The sequence below is a fragment of the Halichoeres trimaculatus genome, unplaced genomic scaffold (assembly GCF_033239565.1).
Source record: "Halichoeres trimaculatus isolate MK-OKI-2021-1 unplaced genomic scaffold, fHalTri1.1 fHalTri1_scaffold_11, whole genome shotgun sequence".
NCBI classification, from domain to species: domain Eukaryota; kingdom Metazoa; phylum Chordata; class Actinopteri; order Labriformes; family Labridae; genus Halichoeres; species Halichoeres trimaculatus.
This window is the reverse complement of record NW_027437189.1, coordinates 31,229,173-31,251,351: the sequence shown is the minus strand read 5'-3', so window position 1 is coordinate 31,251,351 and position 22,179 is coordinate 31,229,173. Positions and strand designations below refer to the sequence as shown.

General features: G+C 39.9%; 1 protein-coding gene across 1 annotated transcript; it reads left to right on the top strand.

Annotated features, from left to right (window-relative positions):
* The first annotated feature begins 498 nt into the window (after window positions 1-498).
* On the top strand, window positions 499-16,967 carry LOC141799302 (acylamino-acid-releasing enzyme). Its single transcript, XM_074681505.1, has 21 exons — window positions 499-962; window positions 2,174-2,309; window positions 3,575-3,650; window positions 3,739-3,814; window positions 3,905-3,993; window positions 4,093-4,227; window positions 6,760-6,851; window positions 7,090-7,127; window positions 7,229-7,350; window positions 7,433-7,493; window positions 8,483-8,577; window positions 9,567-9,618; window positions 10,351-10,454; window positions 10,590-10,722; window positions 13,735-13,818; window positions 13,924-14,004; window positions 14,398-14,486; window positions 14,925-15,118; window positions 15,194-15,296; window positions 16,406-16,512; window positions 16,624-16,967. Exons 1-21 carry the CDS (start codon window positions 845-847, stop codon window positions 16,721-16,723), a joined length of 2,085 nt encoding a protein of 694 aa, XP_074537606.1. The 5' UTR covers window positions 499-844; the 3' UTR covers window positions 16,724-16,967.
* The last annotated feature ends 5,212 nt before the right edge of the window (window positions 16,968-22,179 follow it).

Below are 22,179 nucleotides of genomic sequence, written 5' to 3'. Positions count from 1 at the left end.
TATTTAGTAACATTGCTGTGGCTCAGTGGTAGTATTTTTAATGCTATTTACTGTTAAATATTCTGAGACATTTTAAGTGAAGAACAGCTACAGTCTGAAAGGTTTTAGCGGCATAAAATAATGACTACATTATGGAAAAATAGTCTCAGGACACCTGTGAGTGAATTTATTCTTGACCATTTTTTGACTAATATCAAATGTTTTTGCTACAGGAAAACTAAGAAGTAACTGAAAAACTGCGTGATAAAACCAATTGTAATATTAAATTTAACTAAAGAATTTACTCCAACATATGATGCAAAATTACACTTTCAGTCTTAAAAGATATAACGGAATGTTTAGAAAATGGGACGAATTAATACATCAGAATTGGGGTAAGTTGATTTTTTGAAGATTATGTATAGTAATTACAGAGTTGTTTTTCAATATTAAGATTACATTAAACATGTTATAAATAGTCTACGTTACAAAACCACAACCTAGAGAAACCATCTCTGTGATCCTCTGCTGACCCCCCGCGGTATGCTTATTCTACTGCACCCCTACAACTTAAAGCAAAGTGGTATCGCCCATTCATGAATTCAACATGGAGTCTCTGGTGCCCTGAATATGATTGTGGAGAATTTTTGAATCAAGTCCAGAGAGGCGAGAAAGTGATTGATAGAGAAACCCATGAACGGAGAGGAAGAAAATTTCAACCCGACGACTTTTTAACCGAAAAGTTCTTCACCTGAAAAGATTAAACGTTATTTAATAGCGGCATGCTGTGCTAGCTAATACTTTTTGGCTTGAACTTTGTGTGTGTAGGTTTGTGTGTGTATGTGTGAACGGCTGTAAAAAAAAAATGGACCCGGGTCACATCACCGGGATCTACGGGGAGGTCAACGGTGTCCCTACGCCTGTTTCTGCTCACGTGAAGGAGGAGCAGCTCTCAGAGGTCCGGATCTTTACTGTCGATGTGGGTGAGTTTCTCTCTCCCTCATCACTCCCCACCCCTCCCACACACTCACACACACTCACACACACTCACACATATACACACACTCACACAGGTGTGAAGAGCGCTTAATGTCATTATAGAAGAGACTGGAAATGAATTAAAACTATTGCTGCCTAAAACTTAAAGAAAAGAGAATTCAAAGTGTGAAACTCCTGAAAAATGGGAGCAGTGTAGAGGATTAAAACTGAGAACTTGATATTTTTTCACAAGTGGTCTACCTAAAGCCAGAAGTTTTTGTTTGAGAACACAAATAGAGAATATGTGTAAAACGTATAAATAATTTCATAATTTAATGAGACATAAACAAGTTTCTTGGAAGAAAAAAAACGTTATTGCAGTGTTATTTCCATCAATAAAATTATTTTTCACTGTTCGAACACCTTTTCTGGATCAAATCAGATGCACTGGTTCACTTTTCTTCTGTAGACAGCTCACACTAATCCTAACATAAAGATTAAGTTAGGATCATTACACTTGAAAGTGTTAAACGCAGAAAAGTAAACAAAGTGCAAGGTAAATGGATTGTCTGAGAGAAGAAAAACAAATCTTTTAATATCAAATTGTTGAGCCTTCAAAGGACAGGCTCATTCACAGCTGGCACTGGGTTATAACCACTAATTTCTTTGAATAACAAACCAAAATTATGTACCAAAATTAAGACTCGACCTTGAAATTATTGAAAGGTCTGAAAATTTGTTGAAAACCCTCTTCAGTGATGACTTTGACGTTTGGAAATTGTTTCGTGACAAACTGCTCGCCAGAGATCTTGTCTTAAGGGTTTTAAAAGGTTATATGAGGTAGCCCATCTGTTTGGCTGGAATGGTACCAGTCTGGTTTACTGTTGTTTAGTACGCAGCAAATTAGATTAAGAGTTCAAGACAGGACACTTGCGTCTAGTTAAAAATGCATCAGTTAAACAAAACTGCTCTTTTAATTGCTCCCATGTGACAGAAACGGTGACAAACATGGTTTAAATAACACTAAATTTACGGTTTGTGTGCCATGAACAAACATGAAAATACAAGATTACAAAAAAGACATGAAGCAGTGATTACAAGCATGTCAGAAACTTTCACTTTCAATCTGCCTCTTTGCAAATGTTGTTGATTTGAACACCAAGCTTCACTTGGTTTGGCCAACTCTTACGAAATGTTTCTCTCAATCTTCCTCCAGAGTGGAGTCAGAATGATTTTGTCCGAGGCTCCAGACTCGCCTACATGCAGCAGTGGACTTTCATCTCAGACAATAATGACCACAAGAGCATCAGGACTGTCCTTCCACCAGGCCCATGTGTACCTGTGTCTGGAGAGTGAGTACTCATTCATTCTTTCACACCACTCACACAGTACTTGACTTAGACTCCTATTTTGTTCTCTTGAGTAAATTTAAAATTCAGTAATGCTGTTTTTTGCACGTTGAAACCATAGTTTGTACAAAAAAAAAGTTAAAGCAGCCCCTTGGTTAAAAAAATGAACCTTATGCTATACTGAGGATTGTTTTCTATAGTACCTAAAAAAAAACAATAACTGATGTATGTGGTTAAAAGGTGGTACTATGCTTTTCTGTATTTTAAATATGGCATTAAAGTAACAGTACTTGGTGCTTATACTAAACATGTGCAGATCATAGAATGTGTAATAAATAGACATAGTCTCCATGTGACATAACCCGTCTGTTTTTGAAACAGATTTTTGAAGCGGATCGGTGGGCATGGCCTTATTGGAAGTGGGGCGGGTTTTGAGTCTCCACACTAACAGCTATATATGCCGTCAGTCTTGTGAACTGAGCTGTGCCCCTAATTAGGCAAACTCAGAATCTTCTAAAAAAATAAATTCACCCCTCGTGCAGTGTGTGCTGATAGTGAAATTAGCGATTCAGACAGGAGACGTTTTTTTGTACCAGGCAGTAAATATGTTTATTTCTGCTGTGAGACCGTTTTTTTGGCTTGTTTGTATGTGACTTCTGGTACTTCTAAAGCCAACACTAATGTGGACACTCAAGAAACTGCTGACTTTAGTACTTCTACATTGTCTCATATTTTTGGACCGTTTTCTGCTCGGTGCAGATTTTCCAACCTCTACCTATTCATTTGTTGTAGAAATCCCTGAATCTGTCTAAAATGCTCTGAAATGGTCCATTCCCAAGAGTTGTAAGATTTTTATGAGACTTGGTGAAATAATGATCGTTGCATCAGGTTGCAACTGGTTCATGATATGTTGGAGGGGCTCACCTCTAAAACCATACCCATAGCTCTGCCCTCTGACTGGCCAAACAAAGGAAAGCAACCGAAACAAAGCGTTACAGACAGAGTCTGAAATATGGGTTTTCTAGAACACTAGTGAGAGAAAAGTCTGGATTTTTTTGAGCTGTAAATCATTTAAAGCTACAGGGGTATCAGAAGGAAATTTAAAGCCGAAAAAGAAGAACAGTACCCAGTCTTCACGACATTTAACTTCCTGTCTCGCTGTATTAATGTAGAAGCATGACATCATTGTGAGCGCACTAGACTGTTAAACTAATGACCTCAAAACAATGAAGTGCAGTTAAACATTGTTCTGACCTGACATTCTTTAGGCTACTGAGTGGACTCTCCCCCATTCGAGGCCTGAGGGCTGTAGTCAGGGAAACATCAGGTCACCAACTCTTAGAGGTAAAAAAACACACGCTCATACAGAGTACACAACTTCCTCTCTTATCAGTGTCTGAGCATTTTCACAGACTTCTGATACTTTTTCCAGATATGGGACCAACACGGACTCAGGAAATGTCTCAACTTGACTATCCTCAACAAACACGGCAAAGTGTATAACGATGGTAGGACATTTCCACCTTTAAGTCCATGTGGGATGCTGTACTCTGGCATTTTGTGTCTATTTCTTTAAACCCTTATTGGTGTGTTTCCAGCACAATTTGGCTGCCTGGCATGGTCAGAATGTGAAAACAAACTACTGTATGTAGCTGAGAGAAGCAAGAATGCATCAACAGAAACACAGGTATAACACAGGATTACCCCTAAACACACACACGGCTAATGGACATAGTGATGTCATTAACCACATGCTAAAGTGTTGATGTGACTTGTGTCCAAACAGGAAAGGAGTTTGTACAGTGAAGACTGGGGGGAAGGTCTGACCAATAAGAGCACACCTGTGATCTGTGTGGTGAATCTGCTGTGTGGCTCGGTCAGCGTGCTGCAGGGTGTCCCCCATGATGTCTCACCTGGACAGGTGAGTGAAGACAGACTGCGTTCAGCTGCTTGAACAGATTTTTTTTAGGATGTCAGAAGAAGATGGTTTTTATTTAAATCAGAAAGAGACAAAACTTCCCTCATTAAAAGTAACTTTGGCTTACCAGAACATGAGATCTTCCTCTGCTGCCTGAAACAGTTTTACGTTTTTTTTTTTAAGTCATTATGTGGCTTATATTTATACCAACATTTCAGATCACGACAGTCATACAACAACACAAAGCAACCTACCAATACACCAGCAGGCCCTGTCCTGTGGTGTGACTGCTGTTGCCACTAAGGTCTTGGCTAAAAGAACAATGCCCCAGGTTAAAAATGCAGGGTTTTCAGGTTAAAATGACCTGACCAGAGACAGACTGATTAATTGGTAAACTGGGTTGATTATTGTCACTCTATGATCATGAGGTCAATTAAATGAAATGAACAAATGTCTGCAGTCAATGCAGGCTGCCTGATCAGTCAGGCTGCTGTTGAGCAATGAGAACATCCTCCCAAATGACAATTTAGTTTTCCATCTGTATATTTTCTCACAATAAACAGACAGATGTAGTTTATTACTGCTTCCAACATAGATGACTGTCGTGTTCTGAAATGTATAAGGCCCCTAAAGGGACATAGGCAGAAAAATAAAAATAAACATGCTTGTCTTATCTTTCAAGCCGCCCGGTGCTCACAAAAAAGTTTCTCATTCGCAATCAGAAACCAGCCAGTCTTAGCTCTTAGTGTTCTTGTGATGAAAACAACAGCACAGGACTTAGTTGAGCTTTATTTTAAATCTTGGACTTAATTACAAGGACATAACTGCTTTGCTTGTACACTGTCACCATTCTCAGAAAGACAAGTCTTCTACACCTGTTTCCATTGGATCATGGTGTCCATTTATAAACAAACAAAAAAAAAAAACAAATGGGCAGACTCCATCAGTACAGTTGGATGTACACAAAATGCAAGGAATATGGATCAAATGTCAGGAAAGATGTATATTCCAGATTGTTTAATCCTGAAAGAACTCGACCCAAGAGGTGTCAAACTCAATGGGACAGCTGGGGCGCTGTCCCATGGTGAACTGCATTCTGGTATAAGAAGAAGACATCCACATCTAGCTCCAGTCAAACAATGTGCAATGAAATATCAACTTCAGCACTTTAATTAATAACTCTAGCACGTTATACTCAACTCTAGCACTTTACTGCCTAAATCTAGGACCTTAACATCTGCTACTGACCACCTGTGTACAATAAAAACTATGATTGTAATGTATTGTAAAATGTTTTATGATTATAATTTTTCTTTGTTCTTTCTTTTCCTTAAAAAGAAACAAAACAAGAATAACAGAACCCTTTAAGTATTTTACTTGTATTTTTTTTTTTTAACCTGTTTGTTTTTATATTTTAGCTGGGGGGGACTACCAATGGAAATTAGCTTGGTAGCCAGATTTGGGTACAATTACATTTTATTTTTTTAAAGTGTGTATGAATGTACATTGTCCCTCCTTATCAAATAAACTAAATTGAATTTAATTGAATTGAAAACTTCTGGATCTGGATAATACATTTAATTATCTTAAAACTTAAGAGCTACGAGGCAAAACAATGGCTTTTATTCAGTCTTACCCCAGTCAGAATTCTAAATTCAACCATCAGAAATATTGATTTTGACTTGCCTGCGCAAGTGAGTTTACAAAGCAACCCTGAGCGCTGAGATCATAGCTTAAATGTAAAGTCTTCATAAAGGGAACTTAGTTTGCTTGTATTTTTCTGGTGACATTACCATAATGTGCACACTGTTAGCTCTACAAGGGCAATGAACTTGTTCTTCACTGAAGTCTGCAGCACAGCTTTTCATCCTCTGGGTCTCTGGATTTCTGATCATACTGAACAACTATTGGACATAAGCTCTGACTCGCCGTACATGTCCAATAATTTACATTTAGGAATATTAAAACCCAGAGAAAACATCACTCTTTCCAACAGTTTGATTCAAATTTTATTATTAAGGTGATCATGGGCTCTTACACAGTGCATCAGTGCCAATCTGTTGCTTGCAGAGAGAGACTTCAGATCATGTTGTAGGCTCTGTGTTTTTAGATCTCTTGGCTTATGGAGCTATCTAAATATCTGACTGCTGTTTGGTTGGTGATTTCCCCTGGAATTCTCACTTTACAAATTACAGACATTGTTGATTTAAACAGGATTAAAGACAAAGACTTCCTCTGCAATTACTACAAATTATCAGAGGTCCTGAGGTGGACAAATCCTGTGCAAATAAGGCTGAAGCTCTGACTGGTTTACATCATGCACCTGATATCTTGCATACCAGAAACCTTTCTTGCAAGCATGAGAAACATGGATTTTTATTTTCCTACCTTTGTTCCTTTAGGGGCTCCACAGGACTGTACAGCACGACCCAATGTATTTTTCTATTTAATGTATCGATGAAAAATCCTTCATAAGGGAGAAAACGTCACACAAGCAGTTTTTGATTTTCTGTGTGTTGTTATGTTGCCTTCTAGGCTCTGTGGGCTCCTGGTGGTCAGTCTGTGATTTTTGTTGGTTGGTACCACAAACCGTTCAGACTTGGACTGAAGTTCTGCTCCAATCGCAGGTAACGTCATTCCTTTCTTCTTCTACATAAGTGAAAAACAGCAGTTTGTCATGTGAACACAGAAGCAAACATCTTGTAAATCTAGCCCAAATCACTTTTTTTGTGATATACAACCTTTAAATGATATAAGAATAAGTCACACACTATGTGGCCTGTTGTGGTGACAACACAGTAAGAAGTTACAGGTGTGCTGTTTTAAACTGGTTTGGTTTGGGCTTCTTTCTTTACCTCTGCACAGGTCGGCGTTGTTCAAGCTTCACCTGGATGGAAACTGTGGTGAGCACATTGTTTTTCTTTCCAATGATGAATCTAACACTCATGTACTTTATCCATCACTGATACAGTCCCTGTTTGTCCTCATCCTCCTTCTACATCAGAGTGTCTGTCTGACCACAACCTGTCAGTGTCCTGTCCCAGGCTGAGTCCAGACGGGTCCACGCTGATCTACCTGCAGGGTCTCGTGTTTGGCCCTCACAACCAGTGCCTCAGTCTGCAGCAGGTACTTCCTGCGTTTGTGAAGGTGTTTACACATGCATCTATGTCTCCTTTTTTTGCTAACAGTGACTGTTTGTCCCCCACAGCTGGACCTGAAGGGTGGGAAAACTTCCACACTGCTGGATGTTGTCAACAGACCGCTGCCTGGTGGGTTTGTTAGCATTAGCCACGTTAGCTCAGCAACTGTAGGAAAAACAATGTGGGTTCTAGTTGGGTTGCCACCTGTCGCGTAAAATACAGAAACCTCCCATTTTTCGCACTTTAACGTTGTGTCCCGTTTTAAATCAATACGGGACCCAATTTGTCCCATATTTCCAGTTTGCCTTGAACGCAGCACCACTCTGCCTGAATTCAACATGAGTTCACATCTACCCACTAGAAACAGCAGTTGGTTGGTTGATTTAAAGCGTGAAATAAGTGCTCATCATTAATTGGGTGAGAGAAAGTCACAGGAAATCAGAAGTAAACAGTCTGTGACTGCATTTGGTTCTTTGCTCTGTGCCCTATTGAAAAGCAAAGAATGCAAAAACACAGACGTGAGTGTGGCTCCAAGGGACACAGTAAAATCTGTCTCTGAGTGCTTTCTGTGGCACATGCCGCTGGAGAGCAATAATACTGCAACATCAGGACAAACAAATATCAGTCTTACAGTTCTTCATACCTGAAACATCTCCAGATACAGGAATCTTATTAAGAAAATATGATTAATTTGTAAAAGTTAATCCCACTAAAAAATCAACAGAATGAGATTTTAAAAATGTATAAATTATTTTTAAGCTGCCACAGTGTTTTACTGAATATGTTTTCTCAGATTGGTTATTTACTATCAATCCATCAGAAATACAGACATTTCATTAGTACAACATGAAAAATATTTCATACAATTTTGATAACCAGTAGCACTCGTAATTGAAAATATATTTTAAAATTCTTACATTTTGACTTAAAATTTTAAATAATTTTAATAACCCCCCCTGCTGCTAAGGGTGTCCCTTATTTTTCAGCCTCAAAGGTGGCAACCCTAGTTCCTATTGCGTTTGTCCTTTCACTGTAGCAGTATGAGTAGCACAAGCTTACTGACTAATTAATGAATTTTGTTATTTACAAATGACTAGTTTTTGCATTGTGTGTTTCAGGTGAGTTTGCAGGTGTGTATGAAGCTCTGGCCTCCTGCTGCTGGTCTGCAGACAGTCAGAGAGTGGTGTTCAGCAGTGCCTGCAGAAACTGGAAGGTAAACACCCACATTAAGATGACATCTCAGGAAAGTGATAGCAGGGTAGTTTGTAGAGTGCTGTTCCTCAATAAAAGTATACAAAAGCCCCAAAACAGTGCAATAAATAAATAAATAAATCATTGCTGTTGTTATATTTTAAAGAGTATATTGCAGGTTGAAGACAACAGTTTAGCAATTTATTGGAAAATATGTTGAAAGAAATTTGGAAATTGATAAACCGCAGGGTCTCCTGGAGATAAATGCTTGCGTTTACTTCCTCATTAAAAACTGGCATCCCTACATGACGTCACAGAGAGTCCCACTGATTCTGTCCCTGTTTAACGTTTATAAACATGGATCCAAGTAGAACAGTAGTTGAGGTGTGATGTTAGGAGAATGGAGCAGGTGTCCCTGTGAGTGAGCGGTGTTAGCTAGTGATATGTAGCCTAATGCTGTGTTTACATCAACATATTTAAAGTTTGAAACCTGATACAATAATTTCAGAACTAAGTAGTAAGTGTAAGTGCTGATCATAATACAGTTATTTGTAAAGGAAAAAAATATCTGAGCTACATTGTATCACATTGTGTGTGAGAGAAACAAGACATAGTTGCAAATGCAGCATGGGTATCTTTATATTCATTTCTGCTGACAAAGATCAAAACTTATGGTGCTTAGTCTGCAAATGTTTCTGTCTGGTTAAATCTCTGAAAAATCAAAAGAGCGTTTTAAACAGCTGTGCTGAAAACAAATTGAATTTATGCCTTTTAGTGATGTGTAACATATAAATTCAATTTCAGTCCCTGACTGAGCTGTTAATGTCCACAGGGAGCTACAAAGTTACCAAAAACAAAAGTCATCATAAATGTTGAGTCTGCCAAAAATCAAACATCCTGATGTGTGCGGGGTTTTTCTTCTTCGTGGTTTTCATCATTTCCTGTACTTTTTGTGTCTGTTGTGTTTTAGTGGATACAGAGAAACACATTTCCCCTCTCCTTCTCTTTCAGGATCTCTTTATAGTCGACAGACGCTCAAACAAAGTCACCTCCCTCTCTGATAGTAAGAGTCCACCCTCTCCTCCTCTTCCTCCTCTCCCTCCTCCTCCTCCTCCTCCTCCTCCTCCACCTCCTCCTCCTGCCTCTCTCCTGGTCTCATCTCCATCCCTCCCTTTCCCTCCTCCCCCTCCTTCTCTCTCTTCTGTTTCTCTCTCATCTCTTCTTCCTCCCACTCCCCCCTCTCCTCTTCTTCCTCCTCCACCTTCTCCCTTTTCCACACTGCCGGTTCCTCCCCCTCTATTTGACTCCGCTTCTCCCAATAACCCCCTTCCTCCACCTCCATCTTCTCCCCTTTTCACAGTCTCCGTTCCTCTCCCTGACTCTCTTCCTCATCTTCCACCTCCTCCTCCACCTCCTCCTCCTCCTCCTTTTCCTTCTCCTCGTCCTCCGTCTGATCCTAATTTCCTTCCCCCTCCTCCTCCTCCACCTCCACATCTTCATCATCAAGACTACCAGAAAGAGCAGGAAGGTATGACAGGAACCACAGGGTGAATAAATGTATTTTAAAGTTTTGTTGAAGTTTATGGAAAAGACAAAAGATGAAGAAACGTGAACAAAGTTATGACAGTATATTGTCATCAGCTGTTCAGTTTAATAAAGTGAACTTCTCCAGACCTTCATCTCTCCATCTGTTTCCACTCAAGTCTGTACCCTGTTCCATCTTTCCTTCATCACCTCATTCTCCATCTCCTCTCTTCTCTTTCTTGTTTCTCTGGTTGCCTCCTTTCCTCTGCAGAACTTTCTGATCCACACAAAGTCTACGGCAGCTGGAAACTCCTGACAGTCCAGAGGGACCTGATCGTCGTCTGCTGCTCCAGCCCCAACACGCCTCCCACTCTGGTCAGACAAAACACACACACATCGCATTTAGATGAAACAAAGAGAGTGAGCTTGTGGTTTCTTTGTTTTTACGAACAACATATGTGAGTGTGTATGTGTGCGCCTCTGTGTGTATGTGTGTGTGTGTGTTTTCAGAGGGTGGGTTTCCTCCCCTCAGCAGGAGAGGCTGTGACCTGGCACACGTTGCAGAAGCCGGTAATGACCTTTGACTTCCACTGGACGGTTCTGAATGTGACTCCTCCACCTGAGGAGGACAACACACACTACTGTAAGCAACACAGACACACACTCTCTATGAGAACTAGTAGTGGGAATCACCAGGTGCCTCATGATACAATTCTGTCATGATACGATATTGCTGTGTTTTGAAATGCTTGTATTAACATATGATATATTGCAAAGTTTTGGATTTTATCACTTTTCAACAGGAAACGATGTTCTCAAAGGAACAATGAAAAAAGAAAAAAGTTGGACCAACTTAAATTATCGCTTCAATTGGTCACACCTAAATAAATTAAGTTATATGAAATGAAGTTAATAAGTTCAATCAACACAATTGGTTAAGTCAAATGAACTTAAAAATTTGTTTGTTCTCAAATCAACATTTTGCATCATTCCAACTTGAGGTTTTCAGTTGTTTCAACTCAATAATTCGTAAAACCTCAAAGTAAAATCTGACGAGGTGTTTTTATACTTTATTTCACTGTAAAAATGTGACAAGTTAAGCTTACTCAAAAGAATCTAGGTAAACAATTGCACTAAAAAACATTAGTTACAATAACTAATAACTGTAAGTTGAGTTTACTTAATGTCTACTTGTAAAGTTTACTTTACAACCTATCGTATTGACTTATATCAATCCGTGAGTGAGGAGGGAATGCAGTGGATATTAGACCCGGCTGTACATTAAGATGTTAACCTGCCAAGAGCACAGGCTTTCTGTGCTCCACATGGCATGGACCTGCTGTCTGTGCCCTGTGGCATGGACCGTGTACCTTTAAGCGGGTTTAATGCTTTATATGTTAATAAATGAGATGTGTTGATGGACTAAAATTATGATCAGAAATGATAAACTGGGTTTTGTCTTCAGTTATATCTAGAATACCATTACAGAGAGAGTATTTTAATTGGAGCCCTCACCACTGTGGAGCACAGGCAGCCAGAACAAGCAGCCTAGGCTGTGTAGCGCAGCCAGCCAGCTGGTCCATGCCATGCAGCATAGACACACTGGTCCCATATGACATCTTAATGTGCAGCAGGGTCTTATATCTGCAGTGTTCACTCCTCACCCATGGTTTGTCCTGTTGGGTTTTGCAGATTATTGAGTTGAAACAACTGAAAACTTTAAGTTGGATTGATGCAAAATATTGATTTGAGAAGAATTAAAATATTTAGTTTATCTGACCTGTGTTAAATGAACTTGTTAATTTCATTATAAAGAACTTTATTTATTTAGATGTGACCAACTGAAGCTTTGATTTAAGTTGGTCCAACTACTTCTGTTTTTTATTTGTAGCAACCCAGAATTTCAAGTTGATATGATCCACAAAAATACATTGGAAACCTTGACTTAAGAATATTGAGATGGATTGATTAAAAAAAATTACATCACTTCAACTGATTGAAGATTCCCTTTTTACAGTGAAAGCTTGATCATTATGCACCTTATTTTATAGCAAAGTATCCTCAATCTGTTCATGTCACTTCAGTCTATTTATTTTAATCAAGGGAAAGCAAAAGCTGACCAACTCTTGGAATAAACATTGCATTTTGTCAACAAATCATGTTTGTATAATAGTTTAGTCCAATTCAATGAAACACAAACAGAAACAGAGACTGTTATTTTCTTTGCTTGCTCTGAACTTTGGGGCAGCTTAGATAAGCTCACAGCTGCGAGTGTTGGCTGGTTTTGTGCTGGATTTATCTTAATATTACCTTTGCCATCCTCTGCAATCGCTATCTCTGGGTGGTGATGGCTAAAATACACCAAGCATCTCTTGTCTGGCTCCGCTCCATTGCATGTTGACTGTGCTGATCAACCCACACCAGCTGCGTGTTCAGTTCAACAAGCTGTATGACTGACAGACAGCTGGAGTCATAGACCAAGGAGTTTTCACGCTTCCCGCTCCATTGATAAGCCTCTCTTCATCCATGTTGGGCTGTAAAACCTCAAACCTGTTGACCCCTGGTCTGGCTCTGCTCATTATGTCTGTTTGTTATTGTGGTCAAGCTAAATATGATCTGGTTTTGGCACAGTTTGTTTTATTTTGAAAGTCACTGGTTACGTATCTGCTGCAACTTGCCACAGCCAGACTGCAGCAAAGCAGATCCAGTGTAAGTTGACACATGGATTTTAATGGAAACCTGTCTGATCCGGTGCTGGGACGAAGTGGAGCCGGACCGGAGTGTATTTCAGCTGTAAAACGCAGATGGTGTGCTCGGTTGATGTGCCTCGTCTCTGGCACAATGACTATCTCCTCTGACCTCACTTGTCTAAATGTGAATGTGGCACCACCCAGTGGACGAGTAGAGGAATTGATTTTTATTCACAATTACCACTGACTAGAAACTAGCACTTGAGAGTGACACGGGAGTCGGTTTTCACTCCTGTCCCATCCCAATCCCACGGTAAAAAAATGCCATCCTGCCCCACTCCTGGTAAAATGACTCCCGCTCCCATTCAGAATGACCCCTGCTCCTGTACCACTCCCAATTTTTTTCCCTTTTTAACTTTTAGGCAATACATTGAATTTGATTTGATTCTCTCCCCATTCTTTTTTAGATTACTGTTGGCCTCTGGGAAGTGTAGTTCTTTTCACTTCCGTTAGAGTGGACGCTTATTGGAAATAAACTACGAAATGGCGGCGCATGTCGCATATTATATTTTAACTTCCTGAGTGGTTCCCGTTCCTGTCAGCTCCCATTGACTTTTTATCCTGTACCACCCCAATAGATATGACTAATAATATGACTAAAAGTAAAGTTGACTCCCATCCCGTGGGAATCCCGTAGGAATCCTGTGTCTCGTGGGATTCCCGAAAAAATGTCAGCCTCTAACTAGCACAGACTGCAGTGTAGGCTGATGTAATGCTGATGTTTGGATATCTTGAATGGATATATTATCATCACGCGAATTATCGTGATACTATGCTTAATCAACTTTTCCCCTCACCCATAGTGGACACCAACGATAGCAGTCATAATGATATCAGTAAATGATAACAGCGAAACACTTCTTCATCCCCTCTCTAACCTTTAACCTTTGTCTCTTTCTCATCAGCTGGTTTAGATTTTGGTGCTGTCCTGGTTAAACCGTCTCGTCCCCTCAATGAGGCTAAGATACCTCTGGTCGTCTTCATTCATGGTGACAGCGAACACTTCACTCATTTGTTGGTTGGTGTATTATTGCTAACACCTTGAAGTCTTCATTCTGTAGCGTTCATGTTGTTGTTTGTTATTTGTTGCACAGGTGGGCCTCACTCCCAGTTCCCTGCAGGGTGGAACAGCACCACAGCTGGACTGACAAAACTTGGCTTTGCTGTGCTCATGGGTGAGAAACCTCTGCTTATCTCAGACACACAAAACCACCAAAAAGCTGTACGGAAATGATTTCTTTTACAATTAAAAAAATTGCTTTTGTCTTGGGTGACCCTGCGTCCTCTTTTGTCCTCCCTTTTTTGGGTTATAAAACTATGGCCAGGGGGATTTTATGAAATTCACTAAAGTGTCTGGGTTTTGCCTATATTTTTCTGCAGACCTTTAATATTTATAACAAAGCACTGAACTGGGCCTCTGGCATTTTTCCAGAGAAGATGATGAATTATTGAGCTGCAGGGAGGACAATTTTTAACTGACACGGATATAAGAAGGATATGAGTGTTTGTCTTTTTTTATTACTTTAACCAGAAGCTTGCTCTTTTTCCACACACCTGTCTCCATCTAGTGAACTACAGAGGATCCACAGGGCTTGGTCAGGACAGCATTTTGTCTCTGATTGGTCGGATTGGTAGCCAGGATGTAAAGGACGTGCAGGTACCGGCAAACTTTTTTTTCCTCTCTGGGTCAAGTCAGGAAAGTATTTGCAACTCTTAGTGTAGGATTTGAGTTTTTATGGCTTTAAAGAGACAGATTTCATGATGATTTCAAGAATTTCATTATCAGGAGCTGCAGGAGGCGTTATAGTTCACAGAGCTGACAATAGTGATGCCATATTCTGTCTTTTAATATCAATTAACCAATGGAAACAAAAACATTAAACAAACATTAACCCTGGCACATATCCCAGCGCAGTAAGACTAACTGTGAGAGCAGAAAGCGTGTTTGAGAACCAACCCGGTCTCATCTGTTATAATGAAGGAAACACGCTCTGTGATCTATACTGCAGCCAGTCACCAGGGGGCGCATTAACAGTTTTTGGCTTCACTTCTGTGGAGCTGTCCATGATTCATACAGTCTATGGTCTTTACGCAGACGGCCGTGCTCAGTGCGCTGCAGTCAGACAACACCCTCAACCACAAACGCTTGGCTGTGATTGGTGGATCTCATGGGGGTTTCCTGTCTTGTCACCTGATTGGTCAGTACCCAGACTTCTACAGAGCTTGTATAGCCAGGAACCCGGTCATCAATGCTGCTACTTTGCTGGGAACCAGTGACATCGTAGACTGGTGAGAGATGTGCACTTGAAGTCCTCACAGGTTGGTACATCCCAAGACTGAACCTTACTATCTGTGTGTTTGCAGGCGTTACAGCTGCGTGGGCTTTCAGTACTCATATGACCAGATACCCACTGCTGAGGCACTAGCTACTATGTTAGAGAAGTCTCCAATCACACACGCTGCTCAGGTAAGACACACATCATGCAGTCCTTTTATTATGATTTTCACACAAGCAACATATATATGTTTTAAAGATTCTCTATTTACTCAAAGTACAGATTGTAAAAAAAAATCCAAGACATGTTTATCCATACTTCAGGTTGAGACAAAACTAAATCACAATAAATAAATGAATAAATAAATAATAATAATAATAAAAATAATAATAATAATAATAGTAATAGTAATAACGATAATAACAATAATAAATAGTGAAAGTAAAAATAATATTTAATAAATAAATAAATAAAAATTAAAAATTAATCCAGAGAAAAATGTAAAAATCAGAGATCAGATTTAATTATTAATAATACATCTTAGAGGGTGTCAAATGCTCTGGTTTTTGCTGATTTATAATTTTTTCATGGGATTGTTTTTGTAATAATTGTCTATATGTGGCTGCCATATCTAGTAAAACATGTAGAGTGTTTTCACGAGATGTCAACAACTTAAGCTTGTTTGGGCTCATCTTCCGATTAAAGAATTATACACTCTGGTGGCTGCAGAGAACGATCTTCGGTATCTCTCAATCCTGCAGTGCACAGAGGTGAGTCGTCCAAAAGCGCATGACACGCGTACGTCATCGTGAAGCGTCTGTTTACAAGATGCGAGATCTCATCAGAGTCGACACAATGAGATACAGTCAGCTCTGCAACAACTTAAGAGACTTTTTGACTTATGGTAAGTGGTTTTGGCCCAACACAGCCGTCTAATACCCCCACTTTGTTTAAAATAATTGTCGAGAGATGCGCTCGCAGTGATCATACGTCATTGATGGCACGCGCTGTCCGTGTGCTTGTGCTCGTCCGAAGCGTGCTGCGTGCCAGTAAATCATGCTCAAGCACGGCACGGTTGCGGTCACACTGGCCATTCGAAACGTGCTGTAGGGCTGAAGCGCGTCCTTAAGGTCAGCCTACAGATTTTGCACCGCGCAGCAGACCAAGTCTCTCATGTGGCCCCTTCGGAAAACTAATTGCCCGGCCCTGCTCTAGACTTGATGTGTTTATGGAGCATCTTGATATACAATTTGCTGTGAATTGGTGCTGTGTAAATGAAAACTGATGATTTATTTTGTAGATCAGGGCTCCTGTGCTGCTGATGTTGGGGGCTAGAGACAGACGAGTGTCTCCTCACCAGGGTCTGGAGCTCTATAAAGTACTGAAGAGCAGGGATTCACCTGTCAGGTACAAACATACATATAACACACTCACTCAACACACTTCAACACACTGACCCAACCCTCCAGTAATCCACAGAGGTTTAAACACCAACGCTCTGTCATTCTTTCTGTTTAGACTGTTGTGGTTTCCAGAAGATGGACACTCTCTGTCCAGAGTGGACACACAGGCTGACTGCTTCCTCAACACAGTGCTGTGGCTGCACCAACATCTCTGAACACACACACACGCACAAATATACACACACACTTATAAACCAAAACGTTTATGAAATGACACCGAGGGACTACAGCTGCTGCTAAACATCCCCATTTGAGATGATAAATCACTTTATTCCCACATCAGTCGACACTCTCAAGCCTGGCACTGCCTTTTTTGAAATAAACCTCACATTATGTACGTTACTTCACTTTGTAAGAACATTTCCAGATCAAAGTATGAAATAAAGTGACTTTTATACATCCGTAGTTTGATGTAGATTTTGTTGTGCTTCTTTTTGTCAGCGCTATATCTAAAAATGTCCCAGAGCTTTTACCATCACTGAGATAAATAAATAAATAAATAAATAAATAAATATCACTCATCCAAGATCAGAGGGAGCTGAGACTGAATCTTTGCAGCAGTCTAACATGTTTTAACTGTACTGGACTCAATGTGTAGACCAGACTGGTGCACTTTACTCAGCGCAGGCTGACTTAGATGGCAGTGCAGATGTAATTGACACTATGTCCAGCAGATGGCAGTTTCTACCTTTCTTTTCCTCTCTTGTTTCCTTTCCCCTGAACATTCAGTCTTTGAAACAAAGGTGGGTGAGGGTGTGTGTGAACAGTTTTCTGTCTCTAAATGTAGCTCAGTGATAAGCTGGTTACTGTCCAGATGCTTCATGCCCTACATCTTGTGATAGTTTTAAAGGCCGCAGTCCCTCGTGCACCCTATAGGGAGAAGTTATAATACAGTTGGATGTACTTGGATTTTCAAATTAAAACCTCACAGTGTGCGAATATGCTTGCTTGTGTAAAATTAGTGTTGTTTTAAACTGCTGATGGAGTTGCTCCAGCTTTAGTGAAGCTTTAACAATATTTAGTGTAGACCAGTGTTAAATCTTTTAAACCTTTATTTCTGAGTGTATCATATGTAATACAAGAGTACTACAGGCCGCTGAAGTTGCTCTCATGAAATCAGCTACACATTTTTATTCTGGAAAAGCATTACTTAAAAAAAAAAAAAAAAAAAAAAAAAAATATATATATATATATATATATATATATATATATATATATATATATATATATATATATATATATATATATATATATATATATATATATATATATATATATATATATATATAGTGCATTTTTTCTTTTTTGAACTGACTTGTCTACATACAAAAATACACATCCATACACAAGCAAATACCTCCAATAAATGATCATACACACAATGCATACCTAGTTAAGCAGTCACAGATAGCTTTTTCTCCCTGTCTAAATAAATACCCCATTTCTCCCATTGTTTTTCTACCAGTTCTTTTTGGAGTCTTAAAGTAAAAGTCATTTTTTCTAATAGATTTAATTGTTTAACAATATTAATAAAAGTACTAGCAGTTGGGCTCTTCTTTTGTCAGCCCAAATTTGGTGATGGCCTTTTTACTTGATGCCAGCAAGATCTTGAAGGGATAGGTGTCAGTTTTATGCAGTCCACCAGGTATATGTCCAAGGTAAAGGGCTATGAATATCGTGCCTATCGTAAAGCCAAGGGTTTTTGAAATAATCAATCCCATCTCCTTCCAAAAAGGTTCAATGAGGGGACAAGTCCAGAAAATGTGGGCATGGTCAGCCATCTCTGCCCCACATTCCCTCCAACAGAGGAGACGGGTGCCACTTTGTTTTGATTTCTGTTTGTTTGGAAAACCTGGTGTGTTTTTTCACAACACCCAAAGGCCCTCAAAGTCCAAGAATTTGTTGTAGTTGACTGTACTTTCCGTGTGTTGCCAAGTGTCTTCAGTTATTGTGATCTTTCTTTTTCCCATCTCTGTTTGATGTAGTCTGTGTTGTCCTTGTTCAGTGTGATGATGGCATTATATAACTTACTTATTAAACCTTTGTTAATCTTTGAGTTATAGGCATCAATAGATATTTGAATGAAAGGAAGAGCATTAATTTTTAAGAGGTTGCAGCATTAATGTCATCAAAATTGTTACTTATTTTTTAAAATATTTTTTTTCTGAGTTGAAAGAATGCATATTTACTAAAAACTTTTCTAAGAAAGTTGATAAAACTGCCCAGTTTATCCAATATGATACAAAAAAATCAACCATATACAAAAAGATATAGTGTATAGTGAAATCGGTGTTTCAGACCCTAGCTGTTGGGGTTATTTTTTTGAACCAGGCTGAAAATATGCTGTAAAAGTCCGTTTTCATGGCTTGGTTTGTACGTGACCTCCAGTCTTTCCTCAGCCAGTCTCTCAGCAGATTCTCGATGAACATTAACTTTTAACACTTCCACATAGCCTTCATTTTTCTAAACTGGATGTTGCCCATTAGTGAATAAACATCTCAGTTTCAAAGTATTACGATTTCTGGCTATTTTTTAATTTTCTAAGCCTTTTAAGACTTTAAGTATTTCATTTCACCCTTTATCACTCAAGTATCATACAGGCTGCCTGGACTTTATTTATTTATTTGGCCTTAAAAGAGTCGGAGATCATGCTCCAAAAGCTTTAGGAGTTCCATCATGGAGAACAGCTTGCATCAGGTATTGTCTGAGATAAAAATGTCACTGCATGTTGATTCCTATACAGTACCATAATACCGCTAATGTTGCAGTAAAAGCTTGTCTTGTATTGGTTGAGAAGTCATGGTCATTTAAAAAGCACCATGAAAGGCTTTTGAAAACACACAGAACTCAAAGTGCGCAATGTAACTGAAACAGACACGTTTCAAAACCTGACTCCCTATGCCTCGGGGCTACTAAGGCCCACTACTGAGCTGAAATCCACCCAAACCGCTGCAAATCTCATCTGGAATCTGAGGTCCTTGACCACCTTCCTTACTGAGCTGCCCAAACAAACAGCCTTCTGTAGCTTGTCGGCCAAGCTGGATACTCAAAAATAACAGACAGAATCTGACTTATTCATCTATTTCTGCCTCTGGTCAGTTAAGGTTAATTTTCTACACCAAAAAATCCCAGAGACTGATGAAACTCTGTTTCTACTCCATTTGGCTCTGGCAATAATATCTTTCCCTTCATTTCTGGATTTCTTGTTGATTTGGTATCCAGCATTTTTTATGGGTCAACTGGGCTCATTTTCATTTTTCACTGCTTTGAAAACAACACCACCATGTATGCAGACCAAACAACCCTTGTCCCACTTCTCTAGTTTAAAGCAAAAAGACAAAATATGAGGACATTTGAGACAAACAGGGTTCAATGAGAGGGTATCAGAGGGACACAGTCTGCACGCTGGTGGCCTTGTTGAGATCGGATGGCCTGATACCGGCCTTGAACCAGCCCACTACTTTAATTTCCCAGACAACACAAGTGGGCATTGCTTCACTTGATACTCGTGACAAGTTTAATTCTCTGATGATTTCAAAAGATCAAGCGGTCAATGACACATGGAGTCTGCTGATATCTTCCAGAAGTTTCCTGTCAGCAGCCTCTCTGTAGTGTGCCAGTCACAGCCGTGGTTTTAATTCTCCCCTCTACTGACTCTCTGCTCCGCGGCCTTGGCTGCAGCTGCCGTTCGATGAAGTCACTGTAATGTGGGTGTCGGGTGAGGTCACTAATTTGAGAGATGGAGGGAGAACGTGATGGAGAATGAGAGACTGAGAAAATGTGAGTGACACTGTTGATGAGGAAGCTGCAGAGAAAGAAAAGAGAAGTGGGACAGAGGCCACTGGGTGCTGGAGACAATGACCGAGCCAGAGAGACGGAGAAGTTCACGGCGTCCCGCTGTGGTATTCTGGTGTGTGGGCCGGGCCAGCACAGAGATGGAGCATTGTTGGAAGCTGAAGACAGAGGAAAGACTCACGCTCATGCTGGGTGTATGAGCGAAGGAGGCAGACAAAGAGAGGAAAGAGCGTGAGTGTGTTTTCTGACGCTGGGGGACAAAGAGCCTTTTGGAGTCGGTTTGTTCTGGTGCTTCCCCTCTTCAGCCGGCTGCAAAGGAGAGTGGGATAGGAGGACGACACGGTGCAGCAGAGACTGATGGAAAAGAGCAAGACAGAATGGGACAGAGGGAGAGGTGTAAGGTTAGGCTTCATAACCTTGGAGGCAGCAATTTGTTCAGGAACTGCTCTGATATACATGTTAGCCTGAAGATGGTGCTAGAGGGTAGGATATGGAACCTGTACGTCTCTCAAAACAAGACTTTTTCAGGAATGTTTATCACATCCAATGTGATTTTTACATTGATTGGCTTTAAGGTAATTTCATATTTTGCAATTTTGATGTGCTACAACACATTTCAAAGAAGTAGGAACAGGGGCATATTAAACATTGCGTTGCAGCACCTCTTTTTTAACAACACTGTGCAAATGTTTGGAAACAAAGGAGACCAGTTTCTGGAGTTTTAGAAGTGACATGTTGTCCCATAAGGATGCCAGAAGCCAAACAGTTCAGGGTCACTTCATGATGCCTCCAATTGTTTTTAACAGGTGGTAAATTATGACTCAAGACAGGCCAGCTTAGCATTAGGCCTCTTCTACTACAGAGCCATGCAGTTGTAATATATGCAGAATGTGGTTTGGTATTGTCTTGCTGAACTATGTCAGTTACTCCCTGAAAAAAGCATTGTCTAGATCACAACATATGGTGTTCCCAAACCTGTGTGTATTTATTATTTAGCATTAAAGAAATCCTTCTAGACGCGTAAGCTCCCCATGCCATGGTTACTTAGGAATCCACGTTTCATCACCAATGCTGACCCTGATAACTAGCCTGGTAATCCTTCTTCTTCTTGGAATAAAGGACATCCAGATGTCAAATATCTATTTGTTTGACCACAGGACAGTTTCCTACCTCCTCTCAGTCCATCTTGAATGGGCTCAGGATCAGAGGACATGCTTGTCTTTCTTGTTCATGTTCATATTTTCCATGGTTAAGGTCTACGCTGTGCACAGACGGTGGTTTTTGTGAAGTGGTTTTAAGCCCATACAGGGATTTCCACTACAGAGTCATGCCTGTGTTTAATAAAGTGCCACCTGAGAGCCTGAAAATCACAACCATCCAGTCATTTTTCAGGCTTTAGTCGTTTTACAGAGATTTCTTCAGATTCCCTCAAACCACTCAATGATAGCATGTAATGAAAAAGATGGAACCCCCAAATTATTGGCAATTTACACCAAAACACAGCAGTCTGAAGCTTTTGAAGAGTGTGCTCATGCAGTCTCTCACAGAATAATGAACCTCCTTCCAATGTCCCTTTTTATACAGAGTCATGTTTCTAATCTGCTGCAACGTACATAATCAATTAATCAATCAATTAATCAATCATTTTGCTGTCATAGTCATAGTAAATATAATGATGAAATTTATTCAGAGCATTCAGTCACAGCATAGCAGGGGATAAAAAGAAGCGTAAAAATGGTGAAAATTTTCAGTCCCTTATACACCTGCTGCGTAAAATTAATACACTATGGTCAGTATTCTGAAGTAAATTATTTAG

Coding starts and splice junctions, on each gene's coding strand:
- LOC141799302 (XM_074681505.1), top strand. CDS start 845: ATGGACCCGGGTCACATCACCGGGATCTACGGGGAGGTCAACGGTGTC. Junction 4,228..6,759: donor ATGATGTCTCACCTGGACAG/GTGAGTGAAGAC, acceptor GTTGCCTTCTAG/GCTCTGTGGGCTCCTGGTGG. Junction 10,455..10,589: donor CCAACACGCCTCCCACTCTG/GTCAGACAAAAC, acceptor GTGTGTTTTCAG/AGGGTGGGTTTCCTCCCCTC.